Source organism: Odocoileus virginianus, chromosome 1, assembly GCF_023699985.2.
Source record: "Odocoileus virginianus isolate 20LAN1187 ecotype Illinois chromosome 1, Ovbor_1.2, whole genome shotgun sequence".
Classification (NCBI taxonomy): Eukaryota; Metazoa; Chordata; class Mammalia; order Artiodactyla; family Cervidae; genus Odocoileus; species Odocoileus virginianus.
The window spans coordinates 106,641,742-106,659,061 of NC_069674.1; the positions used below are offsets into that span (position 1 = coordinate 106,641,742).

The following is a 17,320-nucleotide window of genomic DNA, read 5'->3' on the forward strand; positions in this document are numbered from 1 at the left end:
ACTGATGCTGAAACTGAAACTCCAATACTTTGGCCACCTGATGCAAAGAACTGACTCCTTGGGAAAGATCCTGATGCTGGGAAAGATTGAAGGCAGGAAAAGAAGGGGACGACAGAGGATGAGATGGTTGGATGGCATCGCCAACTTGATGGACATGAGTTTGAACACGCTCCAGGAGTTGGTGATGGTCAGGGAAGCCTGGTGTGCTGCAGTCCATGGAGTCGAGTCCAAAGAGTTGGACACGACTGAGCGACTGAACTGAGCTGATTCATCTAAAACATACAAGGATCTCTTTTCTCTTCAATCCCAGTTCCTCTAATGCCAAAGAAAGAAGCACGATACACACTGGCTATTGCATTCTGACTTAGGTTACAGGTTGGGTTACTTTCCTCCCTCAAAAGTAGAGTGTAGATTTATCACCCTGGAAACAATGTAGCCAGCCTAAATAATCTCAGTTGTTCTCATCTCTCTGTTGCTGTTTTTTTTTTAATTTTTTTCTTTACTGAAGGGCATTTTTTTTCCTTTCCTGGAGGCAGATACAACTTTCTGACTTTTACACAGCTTCTTCATAGTAATAAAAAGTTTATTATTTTCTTAAGAAGAAGGCAAAAAAAAGATTATATAAAGCATTTAAGGGTGGAATAAACATACAAGGTGAGGATAAATTTAATCTCACAATTTACGCAGAGAACTCCAAGTCCCATTTCATCTCAGATTTGGACCTTCGTTTTCGCCCAAGTATTTGAAGTTTGCTTGTTGTTGCTTTACTATGGCACTGAATAAGGAGCAAAACTATTTTGAGTTTTTCTCCTGCTCTACATTCCTTGGGTGTGAATGATGAAATAGTTAAAGCACACACATATGCCTGCACACAGGCACACATGTACACACACAATTCAGAGGGGAAATAAATGAGTACTCTGTGAGTGGGTTAACTTCTAGACAATTGGTTGTGCTGGTTCAAGGTGCCTTCAATACTTTTGCAGAGGGGCTCTCACCCCCTCTCATAATATTTGGAAGATGCAATCCTACCCCATGACAGAAAAGTTTGTTTTGCCATGGAAAATGTCAGTCTGCATATGGACATATTTTGGATCAGACAACATGAGTTATGAAAGTTGTGAACAAACAGGATCATATGATGAATCCAAATTAACATGAAAACTGTGAAAATTAGCAGTTGATAAGCCTTGGAAACACAGATGTAATGTGTGATTGATTAAAATGGGTGAGAAAACAAAATACCAGTGAGGAAACAGTAGGAAGATTCTCTGAATTGTTTTCTCTATAGTACTAGGAGCAATTTATTCACCAGAAAATAGTCTCTGAACTTTCATGGAGAAGGTCACAAGTATCAGTGAAGTAAGATGGAAAACATTTCATCTAAACTGTGCAGCAGTTTGGAAGTCATGGCTGTTCCACTGCACACTGCTGACACTGTCTCTGCAGTGAAAATGGAAGAGTTTAGGCCCTCTGCCATTGAAAAACAACATAAAGTTAATTTTTGTTTGCCATAGCACTTGTTATAGGGCTAACATGCCTCAGGGCATCCCTGGGCACAGCTAACCAAGGCTTGTCAGTAGGGCAGCTTAATCTATGTCCCTCTGGTTAGAAATTGTGAATCCCCACAAATCTGTTCTTCTGTGAGTTTAACTCTTGACAGTATGTGTAACAGCATGGAGAAAAGAAACACAAATCTCTGGTTGGCTTGTAAGGAGAAGAGATGACTCACAAAGGGATGAATTCTGGGTTGAGTTAGAAATGAAAACCTCTCTGAAATGCGACTGCCTTGAGAAAAAACATTTAACCAAATGAATCTGTCTGGTTCCTAGAAGTTTCTGATACTCGGTAAGCACACTGTCATGACACACACGGATCTCTAAATTGCCCATCGGATTGCCCTGAGTTTTACCCAGCTGTGTGAGAGACACCTTGGCAATAGAGATCCCCGAGGTATTGTCAGTCATCCGTGTCTCTGGCCAGCTTCGTGACCCAGGACATCTGCGGTGCTCTGGTCGAATTTTATTTGTCATATAATGTGGTCTTTTTCATTGAGTTTGTTCCTCCCCACCCCCAACATCTGGGTCCTCTGTTTTTCATAGACTTTGATACATTTTTGTATATACTTTCTGTCCCCCTAACCAGTAATTCTGTGAACAATATCATTAATATAACTTTATCCTGCTCTTTTCCTAACTTTTGGCCTTAAGATTTCCTACTGCTATCTTTCTTCAGTAATAATAGCTACTTCTTACACAAATGCTTATGGCTCTAATTACATACAATCTTCTACAATCTTCAGTATCTGGGTCATAAACCTTTTCTTGTTAAGACTTTTCCAATTAATGATTTGAGGTCAAATGACTGCTACTTATCAGACAAAAGTTCTTTATTTCAATGCAAATAAAAGCACTTTCTAACTTGTTCTGTTTCTTTGTGAGTAACATCTGTAACTTTGTGTTTTTCCCACCAACATGTGGCACTAGATTGGTTATACACAGCTCTAGCTATGTATTTCTAGAAGCTCTAGCTTATATTTCTTTATTGGTTCTAACAATGTCAGCTGCAATAATTCTTACATTAGCGCCACCATTCTCATTGTGATCAAGCAGACAACAGTCATTTAAGTAAAAAACACTTTCTGATTTTTTTCTTATGTTGAGAATAATGTTTAAAAAATCTTCTGGAGGGAAATGTGACAAGCGTCTCCAATTCAAATGTATCTTTGCACAACAGTAAAAATTTACCACAGCAAGCCTTTTCCCCCTAAATCCTAAGTCTTCTCCCCCTAAATCCTAAGTCTTCACATGCGTATTTTCACCTGCTCTGTCTCCTAAGAGGTGACTGCTGAGGAGACTCCTGGATTTTCTCAAGCTGGGAGAAGGACCTCAGTCTCTTAGACGAGCAGGCTTCACCCCTGCGTGGACATGGCAGCTACACCCGGGCCTAACTCCCACCTGTGCAAGCCTCCAGGCCATCATTTGTCAAGTGGCACCATCACTACCTCTTTTCCCATGGGGAGCCATAGTCAGAAACGGCCATGGGCAGAGCTCATTTGCTACTCAGTCTAAAGCCCCCAAAGCCTCCTAGTACCAAGCAAGTGCCCATGTTCGGTGAGTCAATGGTTGAATGACTGCATGCCTCGTGAGCAGATGAAGTGAGACACAAGATCTTCTTCCTGTCTTCTTTTCATAAACTCTCTAAATGGCAGGTGACACAGTAATAAGAAAATCTGAAAAACGTCTACAAAAGAGTTGGGTCTTACATATCCCAAAAGGATAACCATAGGTCATGAGTCGTGAATCCCTACAGGTTATATTATAGTTCATGAGCTTAGGCACTTATTTTTACCAGGAAGATAGACTATTTCAGTTCTGTCCACATTGCCCTCACTGGTCGATTTATGGACACCATCTTGCTGAAAGGAAAGTGGAGAAGAAATTTTGCATCCAAATATCAAACAAGAAAAGTAGGAACTAATAATGAATTCAAATAAATCAAGGTTCTTAATAAAAACATATCCATGTATCAGTGAAAGAGGAATTTCAGACAGAGGATTATCAACCTAGAATTTACATATAAAACTCTTTATCTCCTACAAGGAATTATAAACCTCAGTCAAACAAATCTCTGTTGTTTATGCATTTATATGTCAATTCTAAGGAAAGTGAGCAGCAGGTGTACAAATGAGCCCTTTGATGCGGACAGACGGAAGATCGACAGGAGAGTCAGAGTCAGGACAGCGGAGGCACAGGGAAAAGTCAGAGGCACGGAGCTCCAGGGAGGGGCCGTCCATCAGAAGTGCTTGGCATGGGTAGGGAATGATGCACAGCAATAAACTGTGGGGGAAATAAAGGGTGAAACATGAGCACAAACCGCCAGAACAAACGCCGCCCTCCTCAGCATCACCAAGGCCCTGGGGACTGAGCTCTGCCGAGAGTGAGTGTCAGCCAGACCACCTTACTATTGTCTCCTGCACTTTCCTTCTTGCTTTCAGAATGTATCTCCTTTATTGAAGTGCGGCTGATTTACAATGTGTGTTAGTTTCAGGTGTACAACACAGTGGTTCAGTTACACATGCTGTTTGTGTTAATTGCTACTTTGTGTCTGACTCTCTGTGACCCCATGACTGTAGCCCACCAGGCTCCTCTGTCCATGGGATTCTCCAGGCAAGAATACTGGACTGGGTATGCCAGTCCCTTTTCCAGGGGATCCTTCCAACCCAGGGATCGAACCTGGGTCTCCTGTATTGCATGCGGATTCTTTACCATCTGAGCCACAGGGAAGCCCTCAGTTATAATATATATGTATCTACTTTTCAGATTCTTTTCCCTTATAGGTTATTATAAAATACTGAGTATTGTTGGCTCCCCGTGCTATATAGTAGGTCCCTGTTGGTTATGTGTTTTATTTATAGTACTGTGTGCATGTTAATCTTAAACTCCTACTTTATACCTCCCCCCTTCCTCTTTGGGAACCCCAAGTTTGTTTTCTATGTCTGTGGGTCTCTTTCTGTTTTGTATGTAAGTTCATGAGTATCATCCACTTCCTTCCAGTCTCTCTGTGTGTCAGTTGTTCAAAGGGCCTGTTGATTCAACACACCCGATTCTGTCCCTGGAAGAGTTACATCAGCAGCTCTACACTCACTGCTGTCTTTGAGGTTGTCTAATAAAATGATTTGGATTTGATCAGAAACCTGAAAGTCCTTGCAGGCAGAGACAGTGACCAGCTGGTAGCCAATTTTTACCTCCTGGAAAGAAGTCTCAGTTGCTTTCAGAACTCCAGGGAAAAAATAGATAACATTGCAAACCAATGCCCTCAACTATAGATCAATCAATCAAACCTTGATAATGCTGATGCTAAGCAGGGCTCAAGCATGAATTCAGAAAATACTGATTGATTTACTGGGCTGGAGAAAGATCATCAAGGGCATGTGCCTGCTGACCACTGTTTTCAAGGATGAAACTTTTCCTGGGTCTTGCTATTTTCCCCAGTGAGAGACTGACCGTCTGATGAAGGGCCACTGCATGGAGAATCTTTAAGACCCTGAAGGCCTCGAGGTTTAGGGATTAAAACAGAATGGCTGTGCCTAAACACACAGCATCTCACAAAAAATCTGTATGACACTTCAGAAGACTACTGTCAGCAAGAAAATGGTGGGCTTATAATTCCTACTCATTTTTTACTAATCAAATAATGATGTTAAATAAGAGTCTTGAACCATTCTTAAAAAATCAAGCTGTCTGTTTCTTACTTCCAGGAAGAACTTAAATTTATGTGAACCCAGAAAGAAGTTCTCATAACTCTTGACATTAAAAAGGTGTTTTTTTTACGCCCAACCTGAACTTAGGCTGCAAATTAAACCTCTGAGAGACACAGACACCTATTTGATTATTTGTGTCAACTCACAGCTTGAGCAGTGACTTAGAAAAACAAAGATAATGTGGCCATCCATTTTCTGAGCTAAATTATTTTACTTCTTTTCAGTATTCCTATTTATATTTGTTATTGCTTTGTGGTGGGAGGCTGATAAATGGTTAGTCACCAGCTCTCTTCTGGAAAAAGGAAAAAGGACAGACAGACTGATAAAGTTTCACTGATATAAAGAATGGGTAGCACAAAATTTATAAGTGATAATAGAAACAACAACAGTCTTTGTTGTAAATTTTATATGACCAATTGATACACACAGAACCCTTTTATTATTTTTTGCCAAATTACTTTACCTAGAGCCAGCTTATTACTACCGTTGACAAACACATGTATTTTCCTCACCAGTGTGGATGAATCATTTCATGTTAAGGAGTAAGATGAACATGAAACCATGAAGAACTTGGCTTCTTCATCCATCATGTGAATGACTTTGCTGAGCTGAATAATGGTTTTTGAAAAATGGAAGAATCATTCTTCAGTTTTTTTGGGGGGGCTATTACTTTTCACAAAGCATTGGCTTGATATGCTTTTATAATTAATCTACATTATTAACATTACCCAGGGTTGCATTGTATGCCTGGACAATTAATAGACAATAAATCCAACCCTGACATAGAACCTCTGCCAATGTCCATGGTGTAAATGCTCCTTCCTTGGTTGATTTCCAGGTCTTATCAGTCACTGAATGTGGTGTTGGGAAGTAGCATTTTCACTATCATCATATTATTAAATCATATTGATTCAATGTATATAACCTCAAGAACACAGAAATAGTAAAACATTAGTAAAATGATTAGAAAGTGCTGAGTTTTTAATATGCACCTTTGTTTTTAATATTATTTATTTGCAAGCTTACATATTTTACCTTTTAATAATTGTTTTATTTAACAACAGGCTTCCCTGGTAGCTCAGCTGGTAAAGAATCTGCCTGCAATGCAGGAGACACCAGTTCGACCCCTGGGTTGGGAAGATCCCCTGGAGAATGGAAAGGCTATCCACTCCAGTATTCTGGCCTGGAGAATTCCATGCACTGTATAGTCCATGGGGTCGCAAAGAGTCGGACATTACTGAGGGACTTTCACTTTCACTTATTTAACAACTGGCTTGCAAAACTTTTAAAATTTCAGTGATCTGCTCTCACCAGCTAGACGGCATGAGTTGGGTCTAGTGCACACCTGCGCTTCCCCGAGTTGTCACTAAGTTCTTCAGTTCTCTAAGTCAGTGACATAGCTTGGAAATAAAGGGCTAAATGAAAATTAGCAAAAGGAAATAATCTCACAGGGTTTGTTTTTTTTTTTAAATTGCATGACTCTATAATGATTCTTACTGCTTCGCTTCTAAGTAGTACTCAGTCTAGTTCATATTGGATAGATTTAATACTTTTCAAGGTTTCATAATAACAGGTTACAATTTTCACCCATTTTTAAAACATATTCTGAGCAGGGACAGACTCTGCTCCCACAGTCACAGACTTCCTTCCTTGGATGAGAAGGTCACTTGCTCACTACCCAGTTCCTGTCTCCCTGGATGCTGTGCCCCTTCCCATGGCAGCAGCAGCAGCAGTGTGACGGGTCCTCCTGCCACAGGAAGGAAATTAGCCAGTACACACAGGAAGGGCAAACGTGCTCTCCTGGGCTTGCTCTGAATCCCCCCTGCCCGCAGGGTTTCAAGGGTGGTTCCATGACAAACAAGATTCCCAGAATTGTATTTGTGTCAGCAGTGTGTGTGTGTGTGTGTGTGTGTGTGTGTGTGTGTGTGCGCGCGCATGTGCACTGAGTCACTCAGCTGTGTCTGACTCTTTGCGACCACTGTGGATGGTAGCCCACCAGGCTCCTCTGTCCATGGATTTTCCTGGCGAGAATCCTGGGGTGGGTTTGCCATTACCTCCTCCAGGGGATCTTCCTAACCCAGGGACTGAACCTACATCTCCTCTGTCTCTTGCATTGCAGGCAAGTTCTTTCCTGCTGAGTACCTGGGAAGCCCACTGTGTCAGGAACTGTAGAATCAACTGTTCTGTCTGGAAACAGGCCAAGTGTCTCATGTTGTTTCCAATTGCAGAGCAAGATGTTAGGTGACTCTGAAGATGACTGGTCCCATATAGGGAGACCATCAGTGAAGCTCCTGTTCTATGCTGTGCACTTTAAGCTCAGGCCAGCTCATGGCTCTTCTCTGAGCTAGAGAAGCTCTCAGCTGGAAGCATGGGGATCTGTCCACAGCCATTCTGCCAGAAAACCACACAGCTGGACCCAAAATATGTCTAGATTTTCAGATCTGCTGAGTCACACAGCCTAAAATGCAAGTTCTTATTATTGTTATTATTAATTTTACATTGAGCAAACTCAAATCTTCTATTTGAAAATAGATACTTTATCTCTCTCATTTTATTCTCTTAATTTAGAATTTCCTAAAGTTCTTGAAAATGGAATACTTGTTCACAAAGTGAAAAACAATCAGCTTGAAACATCACAATGGTTGTCACGGTGGTGCTTTAACCTATAAATCATTTAGAACAGGAGACAATGGCTTCCTTTTCCCTCTCTGTTTTTAAAATCCTCTGCCAATTATCTTAGAAATGGATACCCAAGGAAAGGCTGATTTCTTCAAGCCTGGTGTAGGAAAATGTATAAGAAAATGACAATCACTGGACAGTAAAATTTAAAAAATATGAAACAAACTGAGGATCTGTAAATCAAATGTAAAACAAATTGAGCTCTCTATGCATTGATTTTTAAAATCCCCAGGGTCTTGTCATTGAAACAAGTAGCTACTAACTTGTTAATAACTTAATCATAACAAATACTGCAGATTTCTTAAATAGAGAATTCAGTGCAGCTAGTGGATAGACTCCACCAGCATGATCGCAATGAAGGTTCAACTAAAACTTAAGTCAGAGCGTGAGCTGGTTAGTTATGGGCGGAAATCCATGTGCATAGCTATACTGGTTTAGACATGCATATGAAGCACCAATGCATGCGATTAGATATCCAAAGGTTAATATGAAAGCTTATTAATAAGAAACAAAAAGATTAAAGTGTATGGACCAAGGAACTTCTATTTCCTGTTGCTACAATTCTGCAAGGGAAGTTCAAACACATCACCGAAACCCTACTTGGGACGACCTTTGTGCCATGAGGCTGAGAGGTCACTTGGCTTAATCATTTTCCTCCACATATGCACCAGCATTCACCCTCTCAGACCCCACAGTCTGGCCTGACCAGGTTGCCAGGGAGAGGGTGGCAGCTCAGACCAGGCCAGGGGACCCACAATCCTGCACCAAGTGATGCAGATGCCAAGTCCACGCAGCTTCACATTTGCTCTGACTGTTCACCCTAAGTTAAATTCACCATGGAAGAGTTACTGATGCTTCCGGCAGCAGAAAGTGACTTTAAATGAAATACAGGATTCCAAAGATGGATGGGTTGAACACACAACTTCACTCACCCTGTTCGATTCTCCTCTTAGCTTCTAAGATTATCATGAAACTGAATCCTTTGGTCTCTGGGTTCTAAGAGGGCACGTGCTAATGCCAGGATCATTTCTAGTCATCCCTTTGGTTTGTAAAAGCAGGAGTGAGAAATGGAGGTGGGGGTCAGCCCTGAAGTGGCCAGTCCCATGCTGAACCTGTCCCTGGAGGAGGACAGTGCCCTGGTGACTTCTGCCTTTCAGGTGTGTGCCTTTGACTCATGTATCCATCTTCATCCCTGGCACCCGGTCCTCCCTCTGCACCTGCTGCTCTCTAGATGCAAGAAGGAAATCACAGGCTGCAGCCCGCATGGGGTGAATACTGTTGGTTATGGAAGCAGTATGCATTCTCCACATTTCCCAGTGAACAGAATTCCTGTGCTGACCAGCAGCTCCACACACCCAGGGAAAGCTGACTCCCATCCCGGCGGTCAGGATGCATCTGACTCCTCTTTTGGGATTCCATTCTCACCAGGGACTAGGTCAGCCCTGGACTCAACCTTGGTCTACAAGACACGGGAGAAACTCTGCAGCTGGCCATTTCTGGAAAGGCCTCCTTTTGCTAGGAAACTACTAGGAAAATGGTCTCTTCCCCTCTTCTGAGACTTCTGGCATCTGGATGGGATGCAGGGAATGGCCATGGTGCCCTGGCCAGCCTGAGGAGGAAGCCCACACCTTAGAGATGATCTAGGGAGACCTTGATGGCAACTCTGGGCCTCAGATTCAGCCCTGAAGTCTGTCCTCCTGGGACTCCTGTTCCACGAGGGAAGAGATTTTTACCTTAGCAGGCTTAAGACAGGAGTTTTGCAACTTGTATTAGTTATCTATTGCCATGGATCAAATGACGTCAAAATGTAGAGGCTTCAAAGCAAGAGAATCTCTCCCGTAGTCTGTGTGGGTGTGGAATCTGGGCACAGCTCTGCCGTGTGCCTCTGACTCCGGCTCTCACAGGCTGTAATCGAGGTGTGGACCAGGGCTGCGGTCTCACCTGCAGGCTTGACTGGGGAGCCTGTGTGCGCATCCAGGGTTGCTTGGTGGCTGTGGGCAGGGTTCAGCTCTCAGGTCAGTGGGCGAAGGGACTCAGTTCCTCACTGGGTGTCAGCTGAAGGCTCCCTCTGCCCTTGCCATGGGGTCGCCCCGTAGAGCAGATCAATGTGGCTGCTGGCTTCCCTTGGGGTGAGCATACGAGAAGCTCCAGATGGAAGCCAGAGACTGTCTGCACCTAATCTCAGAGGTGACAGGTGACTCCACTGTGGCCACATTCTATTCATTAGATGGGAGTCCATGTTCAAGAGGACGGGCCACACGGGGTGAACACACGAGGCGGGGGGCATCGAGGGCTTCCTGACAGCTGGGCCAGACCATGACACAACCGACGAACGGGGGCCCCCGCCGGCATGCCAACGACTGCTACAAGCTCCGCGTCTCCACACCTTGCCAGCATGTGAGGCCCTGCTGACACCGTGGAGAGCATCCACAGGCCGGCCTCAGGGCTGGGGCAGGACGCCCTTTAAGACCACGACGGCCTCCAGCAGCTGCAGCCAGTGGAGCGCACACACAGACCTCTGTAACGAGTATGGTGAGGATAGGAGGAGCACCTGGAGGATAACAGGAGGGGCAGCCGCGCTGAGGACAGGCTCCGAGGACGGAGCAGGGCCAGCACAGACAGCCTCACCCTGCGACAAGGGCCTGAGTCCAGGGAGCACTCAGCTCAGTCTGGCATCCGGGCGGGCCCCCAGGAGTTGAAGGGCCAGTCACTTACAGGAGACCTCTTAACCAGACAGACACACGTACAGTGACTTTCTGACTACGAACCAATTTCGATTCCAAAAGAGCCCAAAGAAAGTGAAAGTGAAGTCGCTCAGTCGTGTCCGACTCTGCGATCCCATAGACTGCAGCCTACCAGGCTCCTCTGTCCGTGAGAATTTCCAGGCAAGAGTACTTGAGTGGGTTGCCATTTCCTTCTCCAAGGGGTCTTCCTGGACCCAGGGATCCAACCTGGGTCTCCCGCATTGCTGGCAGACGCTTTACCCTCTGAGCCACCAAGAAAGTTTCAAAAAAGGCCCAGGAGCCCCAGGTAAACACGGCACTTGGCTAGAACACATCTCCTTTAGTGTGCCTTTGTTCTGGGTCAATATGATCTTAATAACCACGAGTCAAGTGCTGCTAAAATTTTAAGCAACACAATGGGAAGAAAGGTCTGTCTTGGGTCAGGCCTGGGGCCCAGCTGTAGCTCACATCAGCTGGCAGGAGGCCCGGGATGGAAGGGAGGTTGGGAGCAATGACAGGAGCACCAGTAAAGGCCCGAGGACAGGAACCAAGACCAGGGACAGGGAGATGGCTTGAACAGAAGGTTCTGGAGCAGGCGAGATCAAAACCGAGTGTGTGGTGCAGAGAACCCATTTCATATCTTCTCACTTCCCAGGTGGTGCTGGTGGTGAAGAATCTGCCTGCTAGTGCAGGAGACACAAGAGACTGGGGTTCGATCCCTGGGTCGGGAAGATCCCCTGGAGAAGACAATGGCAACCCACTCCAGTATTCTTGCCTAGAGGATCCCATGGAGAGAAGAGCCTGGCAGGCTACAGTCCATGGGGTCTCAAAGAGTCGGGCATGACTGAGTGCACACGCAGGCACACCGTCCACCGCCTTCTCACATCTGCCTGCAAAGCCATTGTTACTATTGATTCACTGCTACTTAACTCTCTTTATCCTACCTTTGGTTGTGCCGACTGGTGTTCAAGAACACATACTTCGCCTCTTTGTAACAACCTAAGTGGAGTTACCACCAGGGAACAGATCACAAAGAAGGTGCACAGCAGAAGGGGCTTGGTGGGAGCTTCCAGCACAGCAGGAGGACAGTGCGGGAGTGGCCGGCAGAGACTGAAGGTCAAAGACACCTGATGTCAGCTGCTGGACCTGTGAGACTGGGGCCAGTGACCAAGCTGCTTCAGGCTCAGCTTCCTCCTGCCGGCTTTCCCCAGAGAGCACAGGGCGAGATCTCACCTGGCCTCCAGGTAGTTAGGTCTTGTTTGCACCACAAACACACTGTTACTCAGAGAGAACACAGATGTAACAGTGAGCTCAGGAGGAAACACGATAGTGTGTGGCTGGCATCCGAATGTCCCTACTGTGCTCCCAAAGCTATAAATAAGTGGACGTCTGATGAGAGCGCAGGTGAGGTGTGTGTGCCGACAAGGGCTAAAATCACACCCAGTACTTTACATGCCTACAATCCCTGGTGCCCTGGACACAGGCTAAGAGCAGTACCCAGATTTCAGCATGGTGTAAGAAAATCAAACAAATGATAACAAAGCATTCTTTTCCTTTCACTTATTAAAAGACCTGAATCAAAGCAGGCGAATTGCTTTCTCCCTGGCTGAGTGGTCGATTCCAGTTTTTCACACCGTAAACAACGCTCAGGACAGTCCTGCTAATTAGGTAAGTAAATGCTTCAAAGTGGGTGCCTTAACTCCTGGGGCACACACGGCTGGTGGTGGGGAGGGGAGGAGGAAGGGCGGGGGGCAGACGGCACAGGGCTCTGGGTGGTCCCAGCATGAATGGGCCCTTCTCTCTGCACCCCCCTGTGCCTCTGTGCTGTCTTTCTGGCATGTCTGTGAGACTGTTTGAGAGGACGAGAAGGAGAGGAGGGCAGGGGAAGCTCCCTGGACATGCACGTGGGGAGATTAAGGTGTGGAACTGACCCAGGACTGAGAAGATGGAGCCTTCAGACGGGAACACAAAGGACCTTCCCTTCTGTCTGGTGTAGGCCCAATCTCTGCCCAGACCTTTGTCTCAAAGGCTCCCAAGGCTGGGTGGGGTGTGGCTCCTCAGCACTGGAGAGACGCAGGAACAAAATCTTCTCCAGGATGATGCAGCTTTTAACAAGCTGGGGACTTGGTCATCCAGTGGTTAGAACTCTGCCCTTCCACTGCCCAGGCACAGGTTCAACCCCTGCGTGGAGAACTATGACCCCGCCTGCCATGTGGCGTGGCCAAAATGAAAGAAAAGCAGCTGCTAAATCTTGTCCTTAGTCTGCCTGGCAGACGCCACACATGCCTACAACACCCTCAAACCCAGGCAGGCTGGGGAGACTGGGGTCTGCAGGCTGAGAGAAAGTCACGTGTAGGCCTGGCTCTCCCACCTGGCATGGGCCCCCCGGGCTGTGGCCCCTCTTCGCTGCCAGGGACCCCGCTCTCCACTCAGTCCTTCCTCCCACCGGCTCCCCAGGGAGGACGATCCATGGAGGTGAGGATGGCAGCCACAGGAGCAGCCACTGAAAGCTTGGGCCTTGGAGAGCTTCAAACCCCCCCTCTTCAGAGATGAAACAGCCCCAGAGCTGTCCAAGCCTCGGTTGTCATCTTTCTGACTCATCTGTCTAATCCTCCCCTTTTGAATCCCCTACAAACTTCATTTGCATTTGGAAGCAGGTCCAACGTCAAGATGATCAAACGTATTTTGAGGATGAAAAAGAAGTCTTTTGTGAAAAGAGATAAAATGAATCAGGATTATTTTGCCTAGAGAAAGTTGGTAAGTGATTCAACAATTATCTTCTCTACCCAGAAGCTGGCAGGGAGCTAGCTGTCATTTCCAAGGAAGATAGAAAAAGATCAAGTGGTCGGAGGGTAGAAAAGGATGAACTTCCTAACCAGAGGGCTACAGAGCTCATTTGGGACCTAGGCATCAGCTGCTCCCCGGGTGGAACGCACAGAGACATTATGCTGTTGGGAAAATGCAACGCTGGAGGGTACCTGGGTACCAGGTTTATAAAAACACATCCTTCATAGCTCAGAAGTCCTGAAGTAGGGACACACACAGGCTCAATATATGGACGATGCCCTGTGAGTGTGTGTGTTACTGTGGTTTAGTCACATCTGACTCTCTGCGGCCCCATGGACTGCATGGGGCCACCAGGCTCCTCTGTCCATGGGATTTCTCAGACAAGAACACTGCAGTGGGTTGCCATTTCCTTCTTCAAGGGATCTTACTGACCTAGGGATCAAACCTGCGTCTCCTGCATTGGCAGGGGGATTCTTTACCACTGAGGCACCAGGGGATCCTGTATGTATCTGAGGTATATATAAAGAACTCAGGCCCGTCTGGAAGCAGGGATGCTCTACATGCTGTTTGTCAAAGTTCAAAAGAAATCCCAGGAAATGGTTAAGAAAGCCTGATCTCAGACTGGGTGTGACAGGAAGCAGAAACAAAACCAGCCTTCCATTCTGGCTGTTGCTAGACCCAAATCAAGCTGGTTCCCCTCCCGGGGCCTCAGCCTCCTCTTCTCCAGCACTAACGCTCGGCCACTGGGTTCACAGACTCTAGTGGGTAAGTCCCCCTCCACCTCCGGAGCACAGCCCCCTGCCCCCTGCATTCACAGCCGGCTGCAGCTGGGCTCACCAGCACAACGTGTAGGATCGCATCATCGCTGTGCTGCGCTGACCTGGCGACCGGCGAGCATTCTGAGGCCAGTTCTAACTCGAGGAACATTTTTCCTGCTCCCGGCTGGCTGCCTCGGCCCACAGGAAACAGTTTTGGCTGAAGTCTAACCACACTATGAATGATTTCAGTTCAGTTCAGTTCAGTCGCTCAGTCGTGTCCGACTCTTTGCGACCCCATGAACCGCAGCACGCCAGGCCAACTCCCGGAGTCCACCCAAACCCATTTCCAGCGAGTCAGTGATGCCATCCAACCATCTCATCCTATGAATAATTAACGGGTTAAATAATGTTACATGGGTGGCTGCTTGGCATCCAGAGTGCATTCACTGTTAACCAGACACACTGCGTCGAGCGTTTAGAGAGGAAAGCTGGAAGGGAGAGGCACACACATCCCCAGGCAAGGACGGAAAGTCTGGAAACCCAGCCCCGACACCAGAGACGAGAGAGAGGCGTCGACATGGAGGGGACACGAGGCACGTACGTGCGGGTGCGGGCCTTGGGCGGGAGGCCTCGGGAGCAGCGCCTTCCCCCGGAGCGCCTTCCCCCGGAGCGCCCCAGGCTCGGCCGCGTCCGCATCAGGAGGCGGGTAGGGCGGGGGCGGGGGCAGCACTAGCTGGGGGGGCCCACGAGCGGCGCCTCGGGGGGGCTTCTGTGGCACCTGCCGGCCGACACCTACATGGAATCAACAGGGGTCACTTCAGAAGGTGAAGCCCACAGCTCTGTGCCTCCCACAGAAGGCATGTCAAAGCCACACCCACACCGAGGACAAACTCACGGCCCCAGACGCACACACAGCCGCACCGGACCCAGCCACACCCGCACACCGGATCTAGACACACCCCGGACCGGACCCAGAGACACCCGCACCGGATCCAGACACGCCTGCACTGGACCCAGACACGCCCGCACCGGATCCAGACACGCCCACACCGGACCCAGACACGCCCACACCGGACCCAGACACGCCCACACCGGACCCAGACACGCCCGCACCGGACCCAGACACGCCCGCACCGGACCCAGACACGCCCGCACCGGTTCCAGACACACCCACACCGGATCCAGACACGCCCACACCGGATCCAGACACACCCACACCGGATCCAGACACGCCCACACCAGATCCAGACACACCAGCACTGGATCCAGACACGCCCACACCGGTTCCAGACACACCCACACCGGATCCAGACACGCCCACACCGGATCCAGACACGCCCACACCAGATCCAGACACGCCCGCACTGGACCCAGACACGCCCACACCGGACCCAGACACGCCCGCACCGGATCCAGACACACCCCACACCGGATCCAGACACGCCCGCACCAGACCCAGACACGCCCGCAGCGGATCCAGTCACACCCCACACCGGATCCAGTCACACCCGCACCGAATCCGGACACACCTGCACCGGACCCAGACACGCCCGCAGCGGATCCAGTCACACCCCACACCGAATCCAGCCACACCCAGCACCAAATCCAACCTCTCACATGATTCACTTATTCTATATACGTGTTCTGTCCTTGGGTCCCTTTGAAAATACCTGCCCAGTTACCATTTGTTTCTGGAAGGCACAGTATTTTTAAATGCTGGGCCTGCACTGTTATTAAAACTCCCTAAACACTTCTGTCAAGTTAAAAGAAACTCCTTTTCTTCATGATAGTCTTTTTCAGGTTCACAGATTTGTTTTTTTTTGTTTTTGGCTTATTCTCGTTGCTTATAATTATGGATTCAATAATCCCCTAATTTTGTTTCCCTCTTTAAGCTCATTTACACTATTAATCTCTTTGTTTGTGGTAATAGCTTTCACTTTGTCTCAAAAAGGGTCCTTGGCTGGAGAAAGGGAGAGAAGTGGGTTCTCTTACTCCTGTCTATCTCTCAGACAATCAGAGCAACCCTCCTTGATCTATTCACATTGGGGATTTATTTACAATTTTCTATGAAAATGATCTTCTGCTAATAAAATTTTTGAAAGTCAATGACTTAAAATAACACGATATGAGTTCCTAGTGTCATAAGTTGTGCTCATTATACTCATTTTAAAAATAGTTTCTTCAAGCTCTAAAGTTTAGAATTTTCTAGTAATTAATAGAGTCTATACTTCATGCTCTTTATCAGACTATTAATAAAAATATTAAGAGACTTCATTTCTTCATTAAGGGATATATCCATTTATTCCTTCTCTTGGTTGTAGTTCTTTAGACACAGAAAAATTTAATATTCCTATATCTATATATCATTTCCTCTCTCAAAGTGCAAATAAGCTAAGGCAGTCTGAATGGGTATGGTTCGCCTGGCCCACAAGTAAGGACCTGACAAGACAAGACAGCACCAATCCCAAGGCAGGCAGATGAAGAGGCTCTCCACTAGAAGGCTTGGTTTTGTTTACCAAGAAATTTGGGTCAAGACCCAAATCCAGCCAACTGCAATACTACTTTAGCACAAGTGCCAAACATTTAAAACATTTTGATCCCTAGGGATCTGATACAAAAAGCTCAGAATATTTTGTTGTGGTTTCGACTACTTTAAAAGCATTATCTTTTAACCTAAAGCCAAGACTTTGGCTAAAAGTTCTGCCTGTGATGCCAATATTGTACTTTTAATTCATGGGGATTTCTGATGGTGATGGAAGTCTGCCTTGAAATGGCCAAGACCCCTGACCTCAAAAATTATTCAGTTATTGTCTGGAGGAAAGGGACTTCTGGCGTCCTCCTGAATCCTCACAGACAAGTTTATGGACCAGAGAGAGACTCATGCCCAGTCACTACCATCCACACCTCTTTGTAGAGGCAACTATCACCATAGTTTTCACTTTAAAATCCCATCTCCCTTCTCCTGTGATCCACTTGGGTACCAGCAGCCCAGAATCTCTAAGCTCGTCAGAGATGGGCCTCGGTCTTTCAAGGCTCCATCAGGAGGTCCTTCCTTGGGCTGAAATGGGCTGGTCTGGCCAGAAATTTTGCTGGACTCAACACATCCACAC

At 46.9% G+C, this 17,320-nt stretch overlaps 1 protein-coding gene across 1 annotated transcript in view; it reads right to left on the reverse strand.

Moving 5' to 3' along the window:
* Positions 1–17,320, reverse strand: part of COBL (cordon-bleu WH2 repeat protein) — a 277,317-nt gene that overhangs the window by 58,884 nt on the left and 201,113 nt on the right. Inside the window, 2 exon segments of the mRNA XM_070472080.1 lie at positions 14,812–14,863; positions 14,866–15,002. Of these exon segments, the coding sequence (XP_070328181.1) occupies positions 14,812–14,863; positions 14,866–15,002 (189 nt within the window).